At 40.6% G+C, this 17,562-nt stretch overlaps 1 protein-coding gene across 3 annotated transcripts; it reads right to left on the reverse strand.

Moving 5' to 3' along the window:
* Positions 1-247: 247 nt before the first annotated feature.
* On the reverse strand, positions 248-17,447 carry CUNH6orf52 (chromosome unknown C6orf52 homolog). Of its 3 annotated transcripts, none has more exons than XM_058582391.1 (5): positions 17,041-17,447; positions 12,284-14,406; positions 10,548-10,638; positions 6,642-6,687; positions 248-1,004 (listed from the first exon to the last, which is right to left on the reverse strand). In XM_058582391.1, the coding sequence occupies exons 2-5, from the start codon at positions 12,343-12,345 to the stop codon at positions 862-864; spliced, it is 342 nt and encodes a 113-aa protein (XP_058438374.1). In that variant the 5' UTR covers positions 12,346-14,406; positions 17,041-17,447; the 3' UTR covers positions 248-861. The 3 variants fall into 3 exon arrangements, with proteins under 3 accessions (XP_058438374.1, XP_058438373.1, XP_046309282.1); XM_058582390.1 differs by having other exon boundaries at positions 16,751-17,447; XM_046453326.2 differs by lacking the exons at positions 12,284-14,406; positions 17,041-17,447 and adding an exon at positions 10,952-12,267.
* Positions 17,448-17,562: the final 115 nt, after the last annotated feature.

Consider the following 17,562-nt stretch of genomic DNA (forward strand, 5'->3'; position numbering starts at 1 on the left):
GTCTTGAGCCTAGTTGGTACAAGACTTAGCATCTGTTAAACACCTCCAGAGTAGAAGGGATCTCGAATTCCCTTTGCCCATAGTCAGATCAACTCTCCTTCTACAGCATATACCTTCTGGCCTTCAGGTCAGCCACCTCAGTCCAAGGGATCTCCGTGCAAGGTAAAGCAATAAAACAGGACACAATGCTCAACTTCAGGACAAAAAAAACACATCGTTTTAAATAAGGAGCACAGTCAAGACTCACTGAAGTTTCTGCACTGGCTTTTATTTATTTATTTTTCAGAACTGGCTTTTACAAAGGCCCAATTATTTCCTCTTAGAAAATCAACAGTCTGAAAAAGGCAAATTTTTTTCCATGCTTAGGAATCTTTCTGTTCAGTTGAGACAAGTTCATGTCCACTGTCTTCCACCGTCACACCAGCTTTCTTACAGAGCACCCAAGGGTCAGTGGAAAACAAACATCTAGTTCTAATTGACATTTTCTAGACAAGATACAAATGAGAAACCTTGCATGAAAATTTAGTGTTACAGAAAGTCCACAAAACAGAGTAGCTAATGTCACCATCAGTTAAATTTAAGCCCAACTTATATTAAACCTGTTTTCCTGTGTCTTGGAGAACAACTTGTTCTACCAAGATAGTCATAGCATCTCTTCTGGCATTTATTTAAAGTAACACACTTCCAGGAATGGAGGTGCTGATGAGTTAGTGTACCTCATAATCCATCATATCAATAACATTGAGGTACTGTAAGTTTTTATTTACATCCAGAATCCAGAACATTCATGGAAGATGTTTTTTTTTCCTATAAAAACAAAAACAAATGCAGTTAATGTGGATAGATACTAAACACCTTGCTTCACTCTGGGGTCTCATCTGGGATGTCCGAGTAGACTGTATCCAGAGGCTGCCAGTGACAATTCATGAGGGAATCATAGAGTTCTTCACTTCTCAACATAAACTCCTTGTTTAATTCTTCAATATTCAAATGAAGATGTGAATCTGCAAGAAGACAATAATAGACACGAAGAAAATAGAGTTTTACAGAACACGTACTGGAAATGGCTGGAAACTAGAGAGTTTGTAAAAAGCACAAGCAGGAAGAATTACACTAAAGGTTGACTTTTTAAAATTTTGTGTGATCTTTCAGTACGACGTGAAGATAGAAATTTAAGTTATAGAAGCAGCAATATCATCAAACTCAACATAAGTGGTGGAGGAGAAAAATGGAGATTCAAGTGATATTCTAGAGATGAATTCCATTCGGGGAAACAGGGAAAGAGAAGGTCACGGGTAAACCCCGAGTTCTTGGCCTAAGCACCTGGGTGGACAGTGAGCCAAACCGAGGGTTCCTAGGATCCTGCTTTGAGAAAATAAACATGCCACTTTATCTGCTTATTTCACAGATGAAGTGAATAAATTTTGTATAGTAACTAATTCAAAAGCAAACGAAGACTTGGGATGGCATGGTGTTACCACGAAGGCATTAGATCTGGGTTTGCCGTCCAGATTGTCAGATTTCCAAAGGTATCTAAGACTTTCAATGTTACAGATTTTTTTTTTTAACATTATCCTTGTTTTATTTTTTTGTCCTTGTACTAAATGTAACTAAAGAAGCCCTTTCTGTTTTAAAGTCTAAATGCATTCCAGGACTTATCCTTTGTATGCCTGATAGGGACTGAATGCCTGTGTCCCCACTTCCTCCCAAATTCATATATTGAAGATTTAATCCTTGATATGGTAGAATTTGGAGATGGGGCCTTGGAGATATAATTAGCATTTGGTCAGGTCATAAGAGTAGAATCCTGGTCTAGTGCCAATAGTGCCTTTATATGAAAAGACACCAGAGAGCCTGCACAAAGCAGAAGTCATGTGAGGACAGTAAGAGGATTGTCACCTGAAAGCCAGAAGAGAGTCCTCACCAGAAACCAAACTGGCCAGCACCTGGACTTCCAGTTTGGAGAGCCGTGAGAGAGTGAACTTCTGTTGGTTAAGCCACCCAGCCTAGAGCTGTCCTCAGCTGTAATGCAGCACCCTGAGTTATTAATCATTTTATGACAGAGATCATCAAATAGGCATTGGTGGCTGTGTTGTCTGATTCTTGATTTTGGGAGCTTCCTAACATTTCTGAGTCATGTAACCTTTGAGAGTTTCTAGTTGTGAAATTATGTTTCTATTTTTAACACCTGAACTTTCTGAAATTTTCTTTCTAAAAGTCATGCCTTAGGTTCCATCCTTCAGGTTAAAGGCACTTCTCTCTCCCTCACTCCCTCCCTGTCCCCACCCTCTTCCTCTCTCTCTCTCTCCCTCTCTCCCTCCCTCGCTCCTATAACCTGTGGACAAGAAAACAGACACAGTGTGGTCAGCTACAAACCCCATATTCTGTGGTCTAGGTGTTGGCCACAGCTCTAACAGAAGTCTATGAAAGCAAACTGCTTACATCTTCCCTAAACCCGTGGGCCTTCTAGACCTATGCTGCTGTGAGGGGGGTGGGAAGTAAAAAAAATTCCCTCTACTTCTGAGAATTTGATAATTGAATCTATGAAGGAAAACACAGTAGGCAGATTAACAGGAGAAAAAGCATACAAACTGATCACATGCATGTGTGGGGCATCATATCAAAGAAAAGTGAATACCTAAAAACACAGTGAGATCTAGAAGCTTTTTTATACTTTTTTTTTTTTTTTTTGCTGGAGATTGAACCCAGGGGCACTTAACCACTGAGCCATATCGCCAGCCCTTTTTTATATTTTATTTTAAGACAGGGTCTTGCTGAGTTGCTTAGGGCCTCACTAAATTACTGAGGCTGGCTTTGAACTCATGATCTTCCTGCCTCAGCCTCCCAAGCTGCTGGGATTACAGGCATGCACCATCTCACCCATCTATATACCTTCTTTATAGGGGAGAAAAAAGGAAGTAGACAACTTAGAGGAAAGTAAATAATTACTGGGAAAGATAAATGGGCCCTTAGAAGAATGTCTGGGTATGGTGTCTATCTTCAGCCTCCCTTCCTGTGATGTAGGTAAGCTTCTTTGGTTGATCAAATTCCTGGGGAGGAATTTCCTTTGGAGGATCTGTCCCCAAGCAGATAAAGGAAGTTCAAAGAAAGCCTTTCCCTGCACCTGCTGCTCCCCAGGTGCCCTTGGCTTGAAGTAACCAGCTCAACAAAGCAGCATATTTGCCAAACTCCTTCACTGTTCAACACAATAGCCACTAACAACAGGTGGCTACGGAATAAGGGACACAGCTATCCATGCATGGGATATGAGGATAAAATATACACCTCATTGAAAGATGATAGTTTCCAGGGGTTAGGGGAAGGAGGAAAGAGAGATTATCACTGGATTTGCTTTCAGTTTTACAAGATGATGAGAGTTCTAAAGATGGAAAGTAGTAATGGTTGCACAAGATAATGAATCCACTTAATGCTTAAGAATGTTTAAGGTGAAAAATGTAATATTATGTGTGTTTTACCACTATAAAAAATTGGAAAAAAATATATTACATTTCAAAGACTTGGCAGAAAAATGTAAAAGTCTCCTTAATTCTTTGTATTTTGACTACACATTGAAATAATATTTGGGATATTATCCTACTCAGTTTGAGCTGCTATAAAAGAACCATAAATATGGATGACTGATTTCTCGCAGTTCTGGAGACTGGAAGCCAAGATCAGGGTGCGAGAATGGTCAGGTTATGGAGAGGGTCCTCTTCTCAGTGGCAGACTGCCAAGATGTCATTTCCTCCCATGGTGGAGAGCAAAGAGCAAGGAACCAGGTTCACTAGTGACTCTTATAGGGGCACTAACCTCATGACCCCATCCAAACCTAACCACCCCTAGAAGGCACCATCACATGGAGGGTTAGGGGTCCCTATAATAATTGGGAGGAGAGACACAAACATTCATTCCATGACATAGTTAAGTAAAAGAAATATTATTAAACTGGGTGTGGTGGCACACATTTAGAATTCCAGCAATTTGGGAGGGTGATGCAGGAAGATGGCAAGTTCGAGGACAGCCTCTGCAACTTCACAAGACCCTGTCTCAAGTAAAAAAAGTTTTTTTAAAAAAAGACTGGGGACACAGCTGGGTGGTAGAGTACCCCTGAATTCAATCCCAAATAACAAAAAGAAAGAATAAAAAAGAAATATTATTAATTCTACCTGTCTCTTTAGTGTTCTTAAAAGTTCTAGGAAATTTTAAATTATCTATCTGGATGGCTTGATGTTTTGTGTTACATTTCTACTGAGGTAGAATAAGAAACAGGTATAAAGGAGACATAAAGGAAGGACAAGAAAATAGGATGTTTTAAAATATTTTTTTAGTTGTACATGGACACAACACCTTTATTTTGTTTATTAAATTTTATGTGGTGCTGAGTAGTTAACCCAGTGCCTCACATGTGCTAGGCAAGTGCCAACCTCAGCCCCAAATAGGATTTTAATTCAGAAGTTCCACGTGGTTTCCTAGGCTCACTTCCTAAGCCAGTTTCTCTTACAGTTCTGTTATTCCCAAATTTCTGTGAAATCTGTAAATCTATCTTGGCATTGTTAATTAACCCTCCAATAGATAGATGTGACATCTTGAGGAACCTATAACTTAGGGAACTTTTCAGTAATATCTTTTGATCCGATAACAAAGACCACTTCAGCCTGGGGACCCTGAGAACCTGTCTTGAGATCACTGGACTAATATCACTCCCACATACCTTTCCATACCTACTCCTCACCAAGTTTCCTTTAAAGAACAGCTGGGAACCCCCAAAACCTCTCCTCTTTCTTGAAATAGCCCACAATCTCACTTGAACATATATTCCTTGCTTTAACCCAAAGGTCTTTCTCTCTCTTGACATTGCCCTTATTCTCTCTTAATTATATGTATCTGCTTTCCTAAAAAAACCTCTGTCTATGCCTTTGACTGGCACTTGCTGAAATGTTTTTCCATCAACTATGACAAGAACACTGCTATTTCTGAGTTGAGCTCTACCTTGTTTCTGAGAACTCTTTGGACCTTTCTTTAGAGACATTTCTTTTTTTTTTTTTATGTCATCACTGAGCCATGCTACTTCAGATCTATGACTAGCTAACAGTTGGTCATTAGGTGCCAGCTTCTGCTAAGACACTTAAGAGCGATTTAGATATCACACATAGTGCACGCCTATAATCCCAGCTGCTCAGGATGCTGAGGCAGGAGGATGGAGAGGTTAAAGCCAGCCTCAGCAATTTAGTGAGGCCCTAGATAACTTAATGAGACTCTGTCTCAAAATAAAAAATAAAAAGAACTAGGGATGTGGCTCAGTGGTTAAGTACCCCTGGGTTCAATCTCTGGTACAAAAAAAAAAAAAAAAGAAACCACACTTAGCTACCCTATGAGAGGGGTATGAATGTCCCTGCTTTAAAGTAGGGGAAACCCATACACTGGAGATTTGGGGGGATTACAGAGCTAATCAGTGGGATCTGAGTCCTGGCATTGTGGATTCAGAAAGCTCACTCTTCCTATAAGCTCTTCTGCTATTATTTTTAATGTCTGCATAGCTAACGAAGGCATGGAGAATAGCTCATACTTTAACCCCAAAGAAACCCCCAGCAAGCTAAATAAGTAAATATGTAAATTAAAGTACTAAAAACTAGAACTGCCCAATAGCATGTAAAGATTTATTTTAAACAACTATTTCCTGTCCTTAAAATAAGTACTTTGAGTACCTACTCATCTGAAAATTCTGTTTGCTCCCATCTTTGATGGGGATCACAAAGGCAGTGTGTGGGTTTGTCAGGCAGCAGCTCATGTAGGAGAAAGGGACCAGAGAGACATGTGACAAGAATCGGGCAACAGCGTTCTCTGTATTTCTCCTCTATGTCTCTTTCCCATTACTTAAAATACAAGCAAAATATTTTCTTTCCTTCCTCAAAAAGGACATATTCAGAAAACTGGGTCCTTCCCTGAGTAGAAAAACTTTGTTCTTTTCAAAGTAGAACAATAGAAACCACCACCTGCCTGTCATTTTAGAACCACCTGCCATGCTCCATTTTATGCTGAGACTGGGTGATTTATAATAAACAGAAATGTATTTAGCTCATTTTCTGGTGACTGAAAAGTGCAGGATTGAGGGGCATCGCCTGGCCAGGCTCTGCTTGCAGCATCATCCCATGGCAGAAGGACAACAGGTGACAAGGATTGGCTCATCCTTATGTCATGAATCCACTCCCACAGTAACTGCATCAACCCTTGCAGAATCCTCAAGATCCGGTCACCTCTTAAAGGGCCCACCTCCCAACACTGTTGCTTTTGAGTTTGGGTTGCCAATGCCTAAATTTTGGCAGACACCATTTGAACTCAGCAGAACGCAAAGTCTAAACGTATGGAGGGAACGGATCTTAAACTACACACTGTTGTCTTAGTTTTTGGAAATGTCTCCATTCCCTCCATCCTTCAGAAACCCCCTCAGGGGTTGATCAGCTGACATTGATTCTATAGAAACAGATTCCCCAAACAGGACAAATTACTGAAGAGAAAGGCATCAGCAACTTGTGCTGGAATGTTCCAGGAAGATCTCAGTTTCCAGCAAGCTGAGTGGGTGAAGAAGCAAGAAACATGGTTAAGTTTTGTTTTCAATCACGGTGACACAAGGTTCACATTACCTTCTAGTGGGTCCTCATCTTGGTGTTCAGATGCAGCTGTGGTTTCCTACAAAGAAAAATGGGTATCTTAAGAAAAAAAGAAAATTATAAAGATTGAACATCAATACATGCTTTCTTGGGAAAAAAATATTTAGCTCTCAAAAATAAAATTTAAAAGTCTAAGCTCCACTAAGCACATTTAGGTTGAATTTTGATCAGAAGAATCTTTAAATATTATAATACTACAATTATGAAATGAGTGAACTGAGCCAACAGAAGAAAAGTCACTAAGGAGGGACATGCCTGGCAGAGGCTTCTGGCCTGTCTGGAGCTTCTGAAAATTGACCATTTAGGTCTTTGGCTGGATCCCTGGGCATCCTGACTTCTTATTCCTAAACTAGATGGCACTCTCTCCACCTGTACCCCAACTTTTGTTCCAAAACACAACCTGCAGTCTCCACAAACACATTTTCCTCATGACCCAGACCCATGGTTCAGCTAAGTTTGGGGACATTAAAGTTTTCAAGGAAATGCAGAGGCTGCAGAAGAGCAGACCAATCAATCATGGTTTTTACCCAAGAGAAGTATATTCCAGAAGCACTCCTGAAGTCAATCTCTGTTGGTTAACTCAGACTCTACTGGCGCTTCTGGAGCAGCACACATGTTACTGACCCCTTCTACACACCTGCTGGGAACTTTCATTTTCAGGCATGTGCAGCTATTCCAAGGAACTGTCCTAACCCAGAAATTAACTCCTGTAACAATGCTTAATGAAACCTCCCTTGCTAATAAGAAAAAGGTGATATTGAGAGCCAAAGATCTCTCTCTTCAGTGCATCTAAAAGTATGTCACCTCTTCACTCTGAAATATGTCTTGGTTTGGAAAATAAAAGATATAGTTATCATAAATCTAATCACATGATCTGTGTCTTTTTTCTACTTGGAAATGGCCAATATCACCAAAATCTGCTTAAAGGAGGTCTTTCCTAAAATATAAGGTCCAGGTCTCACATGTCCTCCTTTTCAATGTGTGCTCTGATAAACATGAATCCTAAATGGCCAGGGTGGGATAAGCAGAAACTACCTGGAGACAGAGCATTTTTCCCATCCAGGTCGTCCTTAAAGAAAAGTGCCTATATAAATGGTTGGAGGTAGCCTAGAGAAGTTGTGCTGATGGACCCCAAAGACCTGAGAATCATTCTGAACACATTATTTCCTCTGATCTTGGGCAAGTCACCATGTCAAAATGTAAAGGAGGGGCCTCTTTGGGGTGTTGGACTAACCCATGAATTTGGGGGGCTAAGGACCAGGCAGAACATGGTGGGGAATAAAATTATAGCATCTCGTGGAGAATACATGTCATCAGACAAGACCAAAATAAGGTCTTGGGAGTGAGAAACCCACCACAGAGCCTTCCAGCTTCCCCTTCAGGAATACCCACGAGGATGACTGGCAGATGGCAGTGTGGTAACTAGTCACTGACAGTATATTTATAATAATTAAAGGAACAAGTGCATTCTATAAGTAATAATTCAGCTAGACAAAGGGATCAAAAAAATCCAGAAGGGGATCAGAAAACTCTAAAATGATTAGAAAAATGGAGGGAAGGGTTAGTAGGGTGAGGGAAAAAAAGGATGTTAATTTTTTTTAATGTTCTCATGATTGGAAGAGAAATTTTTAAAAACAATTTCTGAAGCTGATGATATACTCATACCCAGATCTCCCTATTTAAAGATACAAAGGTAACCACTAAGAGGAAAAGAAAGGAAGATGTGAAAGAAAGCGCACTACACTTAAAGTTATGATTTTTGTTTTTTTGTAAAAAGTGATGCAATACTGAACATCTGCTAAAAAGGAGAAACCCAAACTGAGTTTAAAAAAAGAGATGAGAAATCTAAAGAGAAATTTTTACATAAGAGGCGCCTAAAACAGACTAAAAACAAAATTGAAAATGAGAGTTTGGGCAAAAAAGATGCAAAGCAAATGTAAATTTTAGAAACCAAGGGTCTAGATAGATGTTAAATTCAATTTTGATGTTAAGGCCAAGGCCATCACCCAACCACCACAAACCCAGAAGGAAAGTCCATAACCTTTTGAGTGTAAAGTGTGAATTTCCCTAAGTAACTTATGCAATCAAGCAAAGGGGACACCCCTCAACCAGAAAAAGTAGAGAAAGGACAGCAACAAGGTCATGGGACACAGACACCAGTGAACATTACAAAAGATGTTTGCCCTGAACAGTAGGCCCTGCCTCCCTTGCCTGTGAGACTGGCTAATCACACACAGATCCAGGAGAAATAAGCACAGCCCACCACGGTAAGGGAAAAGGAAGGCTTTTTCATGGTTAATCTCCTGTTTAACATTTTGAATGTTATATCCTTTAGTCCAGCCCTTCCTCTTCCAGAGAAGTTATTCTTAGCGAAACAAAACATTCAGGAACATGTTTGAAAATAGGTTGAAGGAAATTTTTTGAAGCACTGAAAACATTTCAAAAGTCAGATAAAGGATGAGATAAAAACACAGAACATCTAAATGGGAGATTTTAGGGTTTTTTCTTGGTGCTGTAGATTGAACTGCATGCTAAGCACAAGCTCTACCACTGAGCTGTACCCCAGCCCCTCGATTGGGGATTTTTAGAAAATTTTAAAGAAAGCTCTCTGCAAACAACGTATAAACAGAAGCAAGAAACAAGCCATATGTATACTATATTCTTAACCAAAGCACCCCACCTGACCCCCAAAAAGAAACAGGGCCTAACCTCACTGATTCAGCAAGAGTAAAGGGGAAAGATCTAAAAGACTTAGATCTACTCCAACAGGGCTCCCCCCCCCCCCCCCCCGAAGTGGAGGGAACGAAGAAGAGGGAGGGTATGGAGAAGATTTTCCTTACTAGAAATATGTTACTCTAGCTGGGTAGAGTGGAGTATGCTTGTAATTCCAGCAGCTTAAGAGGCTGAGGCAAGAGGATTGTGAGTTCAAGACCAGCCTCAGCAATTTAGTGAGGCCCTAAGAAACTTAGTAAGACCGCGTCTCAAAATTTAAAATAGAAAGGGCTGGGGATGTGGTAAGTGGTGAAGTGCCCCTGAGTTCAATCCCTGGTACCCCCCCCCAAAAAAATTATTCTAGTAATGGCAATATTAAAATGTTTCTAAAGGGTGCTCATATTTTCTGTTATAGTCAAACAAATCCCAAAGCTACTTCTTATCCTTGTTTAAATGTGAAAAGAGTAAAAATCTATTTGGGGATGATAATATACAATTTAGAGGGCTTGGGGTGTAGTTCAACGGTGGAGTACTTGCCTGGCATGTGCAAGGCCCTGGGTTCCAGCAACACACACACTTTAGTACCAAGAATTTAGGTCAAGAGTTCATAAGCTCATTATTTTGTTTCCAGAAAAGAGCTTTCTTTTCTCTTAAATCACTTGTAAGTCAAAATTTCTTAGGTTATGCATATGGCCAAATATATACAATTTGAGGAACATATACAGATCAACATGTGCAGAAGTTTTCAGGGACCTTTTATATCAATTATACCTCAAAAAGCCTGTTAATTTCTTTCTCCTTAGGTCATCAGTTTTACTGTCTGGTATTAAAACAGAGAGCCAGTCAGGCACCATAGCATGTCTATAATTCCAGCAAATTGGGGAGGCTGAGGCAAGAGGACTGCAAATCTAAGGCCAGCCTCAGCAACTTAGCGAGACCCCATCCCAAAGTAAAAAAATAAAAAGAACTGGGGATGTAGCTCAGTGGTAAAGTGTCCCTGGGTTCAAGTTCAAGTCCTAGCACCAAAACCAAACCAAAACAGAACAAAACAAAAACAGAGAGCCAAAGTCATGGGTGTGAGACTTTGACATGAATGTGTCAAGAAGGAAAAATGATGTTTACACCATTGCGCACACAAATGACAAGATCCATTTCAGGGAGGGTTACCTGAGGCATAAGTGAATTTCCAGCTGGGTGTTCAGAAATCTTGGGTGCAGGAAAAAGGCTGGGTCCATTCCCCCTCACTGCGCAGCTGTAGCTGTAGCAGGAAAGAGGATAAGAGAGCTGTGGCTGCTCATATCGGTCACCACTACGGTAACCCTGGCCAGTGTGGGATTCTGGCTGCCCACTCTAATAGCAGAGGAATGACAACCATGCCAACCTAGGCAGAATCACGCACAATGCCTTTTTCTTTCAAGGAAGTTTCAGGTAAGAATGATTTCTACTTCAATTGTTCAAAAACACTTAATGTTCAAAGCAATTAGTCTATCAGTTGCCAAAAGTATTATATTAGTTAGAACGTAATGGCTTTCATTTCCATTTAAAGTAGGAGAGGGGAGAAACTCACACACCTTTTCCAGCAGCAATAATAGTTATTTTGTTGAGATATGGTAAAACTTGCAAAATTCTCCCATCTGGCCATTTATCTAGAAACTTGACAAAGGAAGACGGAAATCCACAGTTTGATTCCTGTGTCAAAAATTTCAGCATGTGCTAATCCTTACAAACAGTTTTTACAACCTATGCGTCATTACATTGAGTGGCAATTCCTGCTAGGCAATTAATTTCTTGACTTTCCTGACAAGGGGGCAAGGGTGTGGTAGAGGCAGGGTGCACTGGTGTCAGCTGGGGAAACTTCTGCAAACTCCCTCAATTCCAGCAATCAGCCCCCTTCCCAAATGGCAGGCCTGGGAAGCCAGCAAAAGCGTGTGTGTGTGTGTGTGTGTGTGTGTGTGTGAGAGAGAGAGAGAGAGAACTATAGAGAACCTAGACGTCTCCACAGCACCCTTGCCATAGGTAAGAATCACTTTTAATAACTAAAACCTTAAGACAACTACCAGAATCTGATATTCTTTCCCCAAGTTATCTTCGATTAGAACTGGCATTGAATGATCTTTTTAATCCCCTGCAGGTTGAAATCATTATCCTAACCAGCTGCAAAATCAAGAGGCAGAGAAGTGTATATCACACACACACACCCTACATTAATGCAGGGACAGGATAAAATTTTAAAGAGGCCAGTCATGGTGGCGCACACCTATAATCCCAGCAGCAACCCTGAGGCTGAGGCAGGAAGATCAAAAGCTTGAGGTCAGGGAATTTAGTGAGACCCTGTCTCAAAAGAAAAAATAAAAAGGGCAGAGGGTATAGTTCAGTGGTAGAACACCACTGGGTTCAATCCCAGAACTATTAAAATAAAAGGGTCTGTGGATGTAGCTTGGTGATAGCCTCTGAGTTCAGTCCCCAGTGCTGCAAATAATAATAATAATAATAATGTTTTAAAAAATTAGAGCAATATTTCTGTTGTTCAGTTTTTGTTTTTTTAGGGCTGAGGACTGAAGTTCAGGTCTTGTGCATATGAGGCAAGTGTTTGCCACTGAACTAAATCCCCAAACTCCAGCAATTTTTTATTTTTATTTTGGTTCCGGGATTGAACTCAGGGGCACTCAATCTCTGAGCCACATCTCCAGCCCCATTTTATATTTTATTTAGAGACAGGGTCCCACTAAGTTGCTTAGCACTTCGCTGTTGCTGAGGCTGGCTCAAAATCCTCCTGTCTCAGCCTCCCATGCAGCTGGGATTCCAAGTGTGTGCCACTGCGCCCAGCTCCCGAGCAATTTTTAAAAGGTGAAAACATGATAAAGCAAGTGGTATTTCCAAACTTTAATGTGCATACAAATTACCTGGGCATGCTGTTTAAAACACAGGTCCTAAACCATCCAGATTTGGAGTGGAGCTTCAGCATCTACATTTTTAGCCAACTTCCAACACTTTGAGTAGCAAGGTGTGAAAATTTGACATAACTTTGGGTATAAGTAAGGCACTTATGGTTGGGCCATTCCCTGAAGCTTGTCAATAGCTATTCAAATGCTTAATGTAGTCTATATTGACCTATTATGTGAAAAACAATAAACATGATGAATTCAGATTATGTAGCTATTCATCAATTATTTCCTTAGCTCCCACCATCTGCAAGGCAGGACTAAGGGCAATGGTGGTAACTGGAGTTTGTATTCTAGCTGATCTCTCTGTCTTCAATAAATTTTATTGATCAGCACCTGTGGCTGACATTGCTAGATACAATGAGTTTTTCTTTCTTAATAAAAGAAATCTTGTTTTACTTGGGGCATAATAGATCCAAGCAATGCATATTCTTTCCTAGCTCCTGCCTTGAAGCTGGATATGGCCAGGTGGACTGAGGAAAGCTATGTGGACAAAGGATATTTGCTTAGATGGGAAGTCTCTTTGTCCTCCATCCTGTTCCCAGGCTTAATGCAGATATTACAGATATGAAACTTGGAGCCTTGAAGTGACACAAGGAGGAGTTATACACAAGAACATTGGGTTCTAAAGGTTTATTATTATTATTTTTGGCTTAGTCAAACTTTACTCAGGCTTCTGGCCCTTCTCTTAGGTCTATTTGTACACACAATTATAAAATCCAGTGCTAGCAAAAGAACCCCACTAAAGCAGTTTAGCCAGAACCCCTCATCCTGGATATCTGATCATGTGCATTATCTGATCTGATTCCTCACCCTCCTCCATCTCCCAGATGATGTCTGATCACCCTGGCTTGTCTTCAACAAGGATCCTGTTAGATGGGTTTAGCCAGAAGCCCCCTCACCCCTAATGCTTCATCTTAGTTGATTTTTCACCCACTGATCCTCACCTTGCTTCTTAACTATAAATTCCTACTTGCCAATGTTGAATTCAGAGTTCAGTCCAATCTCCTCCACTGCTAGGTGCGGTTATAGGGGTCCCTATACTAAACACATAATCCTGAACAGTGCTTTTGCAAGTATCAGTGAACATTATCTTTTAACAGTCTGGAAGACATACAGGTCTGGCTCCCTAACAACTAAAACTGGTTTCTTCCACTATTATAACATAACAATAAACAAAATCCCTAACTACAACAGCTTAGATAACTAATAAAACATATTAAAGGTTCTTTCTGTAAAAAATTTATTTTTTCCTTATCATTTTAGGACTAGTCTTATTTTATAGAAAGAAAATCAGAAATGTGACTATGAATGGGTCAGAGTTGAGGCCACAGCTAGAATGTGGAAGTTGAACATTGATAAGGTGTAAGGAGGTTGAGGAAGGTAGAAGCCAATGTACAATGTTAAAACCACCCAAGATGACAGGAGCTGGGGAATAGATGACTGTGAGCAAGGTTCCATGATGAGAATAGGCATTTAGGGGCCCTGGAAGTGAGTGATAGAGTACTCACAAATGTTTTACTCTTAAAATCCTCAACTGCAAACCCTGTGTACTCCCATGAAGCAGGTGAAATAAGGTTATATAGGGGTGGACAATAGACACTAAGATGTGTCCAGGGAAAGTTGGCTACTGTTATGGTTAGGATCTGCAATGTTCCTAGAGGCTCCTATGTTGAAGATTTGGTCCCCAATGCAGTAATGTTCAGAAGTGGGACTTTGGGGAAGTGACTGGATCATGGGGCTCTGACCTCATCAATGGATTAATCCACTGTTGGGCTCATAGCTGAATGGACTATTGAGAAGTGACAGAAATATAGGAAGTGAGACCTAGTTAAAGGGAGGTTCTTGGGGAGTCCTCACCCTTTTTTCTCTCTCTCTGCTTCCTGGCTGTCAGGAGGACAGCACCTTTCCTCCACCACACCCTTCTGCCAAGTTTCTGCCTTGCTATAGGATTAACAGCAATGAAGCCTGCTGATTATTGACCGAAACTCTGAATCCTCCCAAAATCTTTTCTCCTGTTTTCCACAAGTATATTGTCACAGCAATGAGAAGCTGATAGGCACCACCATCTCTGCTTCCTTTAGCTGTAAAATACAAAGATCAAAGTCCTCCGGAAATACAACCACAGGCAACCCCGCAGTCCTGCAATTTAAAATTACTACTTTTCACATTAAGAAAGGAAGGTATTTGGACAGGAATATTAGACTTTTGATACTTCTAAAAGAGCTGATTTTTCTCCACTCTATCCAGCTTTTAGCCTAAGATATCCACCTTACCACCACCACCACCACAAAAGGAAACTAGCTGGTTCCTTGCCAAATCAAAGCCAGGTGCTCAATATCTACCTGTTGAATGAATGAACGAACAAATCATTACATGACTCAAGTTGCAAAAAAACCTTTTCAATCAGTAATTTAAAATTTGGAAAAAAAATTTTTTGTTGTTTTACTGTTGATTACAGAACTTTCTATAGTTTGTTATTTTTTGGCAAATGGCAGCTTTCATGAGATTAGATTTTTTTTTTTTTAACATCCTTTTGGAAGAAAACAGGTTTTAAAGGAAATAAGCTCAGTTCAAATCCAGTTGAACAGATGTGTAATTTTGCATTGTTCTTCTTCAGTGAATATTTCAACCTGAGCAAGTTATGAACATACTACTGCCATGGCTGTGGATGAAATGAAATGCTGCTGCTTTGTACTCTGTGGAAGAGAATGTTCAAGAGAAGGAAATGTAAAAAGCAGCAGCAGAAGCAATAGTGGCTGATACTTAGTTGTGTGGCCTTGAAAATGATTCTGGACACATTTCAGCATTTATAACCAAAGACTGAGTTAGGGTGTTTACCCTTCAGGAGGCATATCTTTGAAAATGTGATGAAATTTTATCAATATTCTCCTCCTCAAATTTATAGGCACATTTTGCATATAATTACAAGGGATTCAAAACCCCTGAAATTTTTCCACAACCTCTCCCTGCCTGCTATCTTTAGCATTGTGTTAAACACTAAGTTTTCTTTTTTAAAATATTTATTTTTTGTTTGTAACTGGACACATATCTTTATCTTATTTATTTCTATGTGGTGCTGAGGATCCAATCCAGGGCCTCCCATGTGCTAGGCGAGCGAGCACTCTACCGCTGAGCCACAAACCCAGCCCAATTCTTAAGTTTTTTTGAACTGATTATGTTCATGATTCTCTAACAGTTTAAAGAGGAAAATCACTTTGTTGTGTTTATGGTGCCTATGCTACAGTCTCCACTGTAGAATCAACTATATTCTAAGATTCCTGGTTGAAGCAAAAGATGTTTTTTGAGTTGTAACGTACTCTAAAACTTAACAAATATTTCTACAGGTAAAAATCTGACAGTAAAAGGTGCTATAATCTTAAAATTTGTGGGAGGCAATGGGTTTGAAGTGGGTACTTGACTAAGTCCCACAGACCAAACCAATAGAGTTTAATCACAGTAACCAAGTTTTGGTAATTGGAGGCCTTACAGTCAATCAACGGATTAAGTTATGATAAACAGGCCAATCAGTGGACTAACCTATAACTAATTATTTTTCATGTCCCACAACCATTTTCCTATTATTGCTGTCTGATCACGTTGCTTGGAATTCTCAGAACTTGCTCTAGTTTTGGGACCTGCCCAATCTGCTAATCACAAAAACTACTACACTTATTGGTCTAAATAATTTTCCTTTTAACAACAGTAATTATCCTGTGTGCTAACTTAAAATTAGTTTCAATAAATATTAAGGAGTACCATTACTTCTCAAAAAGCAGTTGAGACTTCTTTGGGGGAAATAAGGCAGGGTGAGGGACATTCTAGAAGCAACACTTTAAAATATGTGATATTGAAAATTTTATTAAAAGTTTCTTTTCCCTTTTTGCATGAGAGACTACTACTATTGCATTAACTGCCATAGAGTAAGATGCCAAAAGTCATGTTTAAGATAAAATGAGACTTCAAAGAAACATCCTTACTCATTATCTGTCCCATGTCAAAGAGATACTTTCCCATTCCTGGGATTCTAGTAGTGTTCTGGAGGATGTCATTACAGTAAATAGAAACTAAAGTCAAATAATTTGACTTTTTGTAACAGTAACATTAGTATCAACTCAAGGAAATGCTCTGTAACAGTGAATAGATTCGTTTGTTTACAGCATTTCAGTGTCTTGAGTGATTACAGGTGGAGTAGCCAAAGTTGGCAGAATACAGGCCCTTCCTGGCGCTGCCATGACAAAGCATCAAAGCGAAATCGTTCCCACAAGACCCAAACATGCATCACTTAAGATATGTACTGAGTTAAATAGGTATGGGCAATTCAGAACACCAAAGAAAACAAAAACATTAGGAAACAAAAGCCTCTAAGCACTGAAGGATTTATTACCATTCAAAGGGGGTGGGGTTGAAGATTAGAAATGGACTTACGCAAGATCCCCTGTCAAATGAACCTGCTATGGGAGTTAGAACTGTAGGATCTAACATTTACGCTAATGGGAGCTCGTGAGAAAGCTGCAATTCCCAACACATCCCTAAATCTCTACTTAAACCTTACGATTTAAAACCTCAAACGTAAAATGCTTTTGTAAAACGTTTGCCCTTAAACTGGAAACAGGTGGGAGAGGGAGGTGGTAACTGAAATAAACGTCAGATTTCCTTCTAGACTCTTCACCAACGATGACCGTGCCCTCCTCCCTCGAGTCATCTGTTCTTTGTACCCTTCAGGTGCGGGGTCATCCTCCCTCTCCAAGATGCGCCATAACGTTGGCCGATCTGACCCCGGGGTGAAGACGCGCGAACCAAGCTAGAAGGAAAGGTGTGCCGCGCGGCAGCACCCGGCCAGGGCCGGCAAGAACCCCGGAGGCCGACTTCTAGGGCCCCAAACTGAGTCCTGAACGCTCACGCCTGTGGCTACGACCCCGGCGCTGGCACCGCCGGCTCCGGGAACCGCGAAGCTCAAGTCCCACTTTCTCGTCCTGTAACGACCAAAAACCTTCTTCCACCGCTGCCTGCACAAAAACAAAATCTAACATCTTATCACTGCCCGTGAGGAAGCATCGAGATACTGATCACACCACAACACACAACACGCGATGCAAGTAGACCTCCCACCCGCTAGGAACCGGCCCCGCCCCTTCCTGGGAGTGGCGGAAGTGAGGGGCTTGCGCAGGGTACGCCCCGTCCCTACTCCCCTAAGATAAGCCGGATTCAAAGCTTCTTAGAATTGGCCTGCTTGCTCC

Source organism: Marmota monax, unplaced genomic scaffold, assembly GCF_021218885.2.
Source record: "Marmota monax isolate L192 unplaced genomic scaffold, Marmota_monax_Labrador192_F-V1.1 WCK01_AAM20220418_F8-fsc00029, whole genome shotgun sequence".
In the NCBI taxonomy this organism is placed as follows: Eukaryota; Metazoa; Chordata; class Mammalia; order Rodentia; family Sciuridae; genus Marmota; species Marmota monax.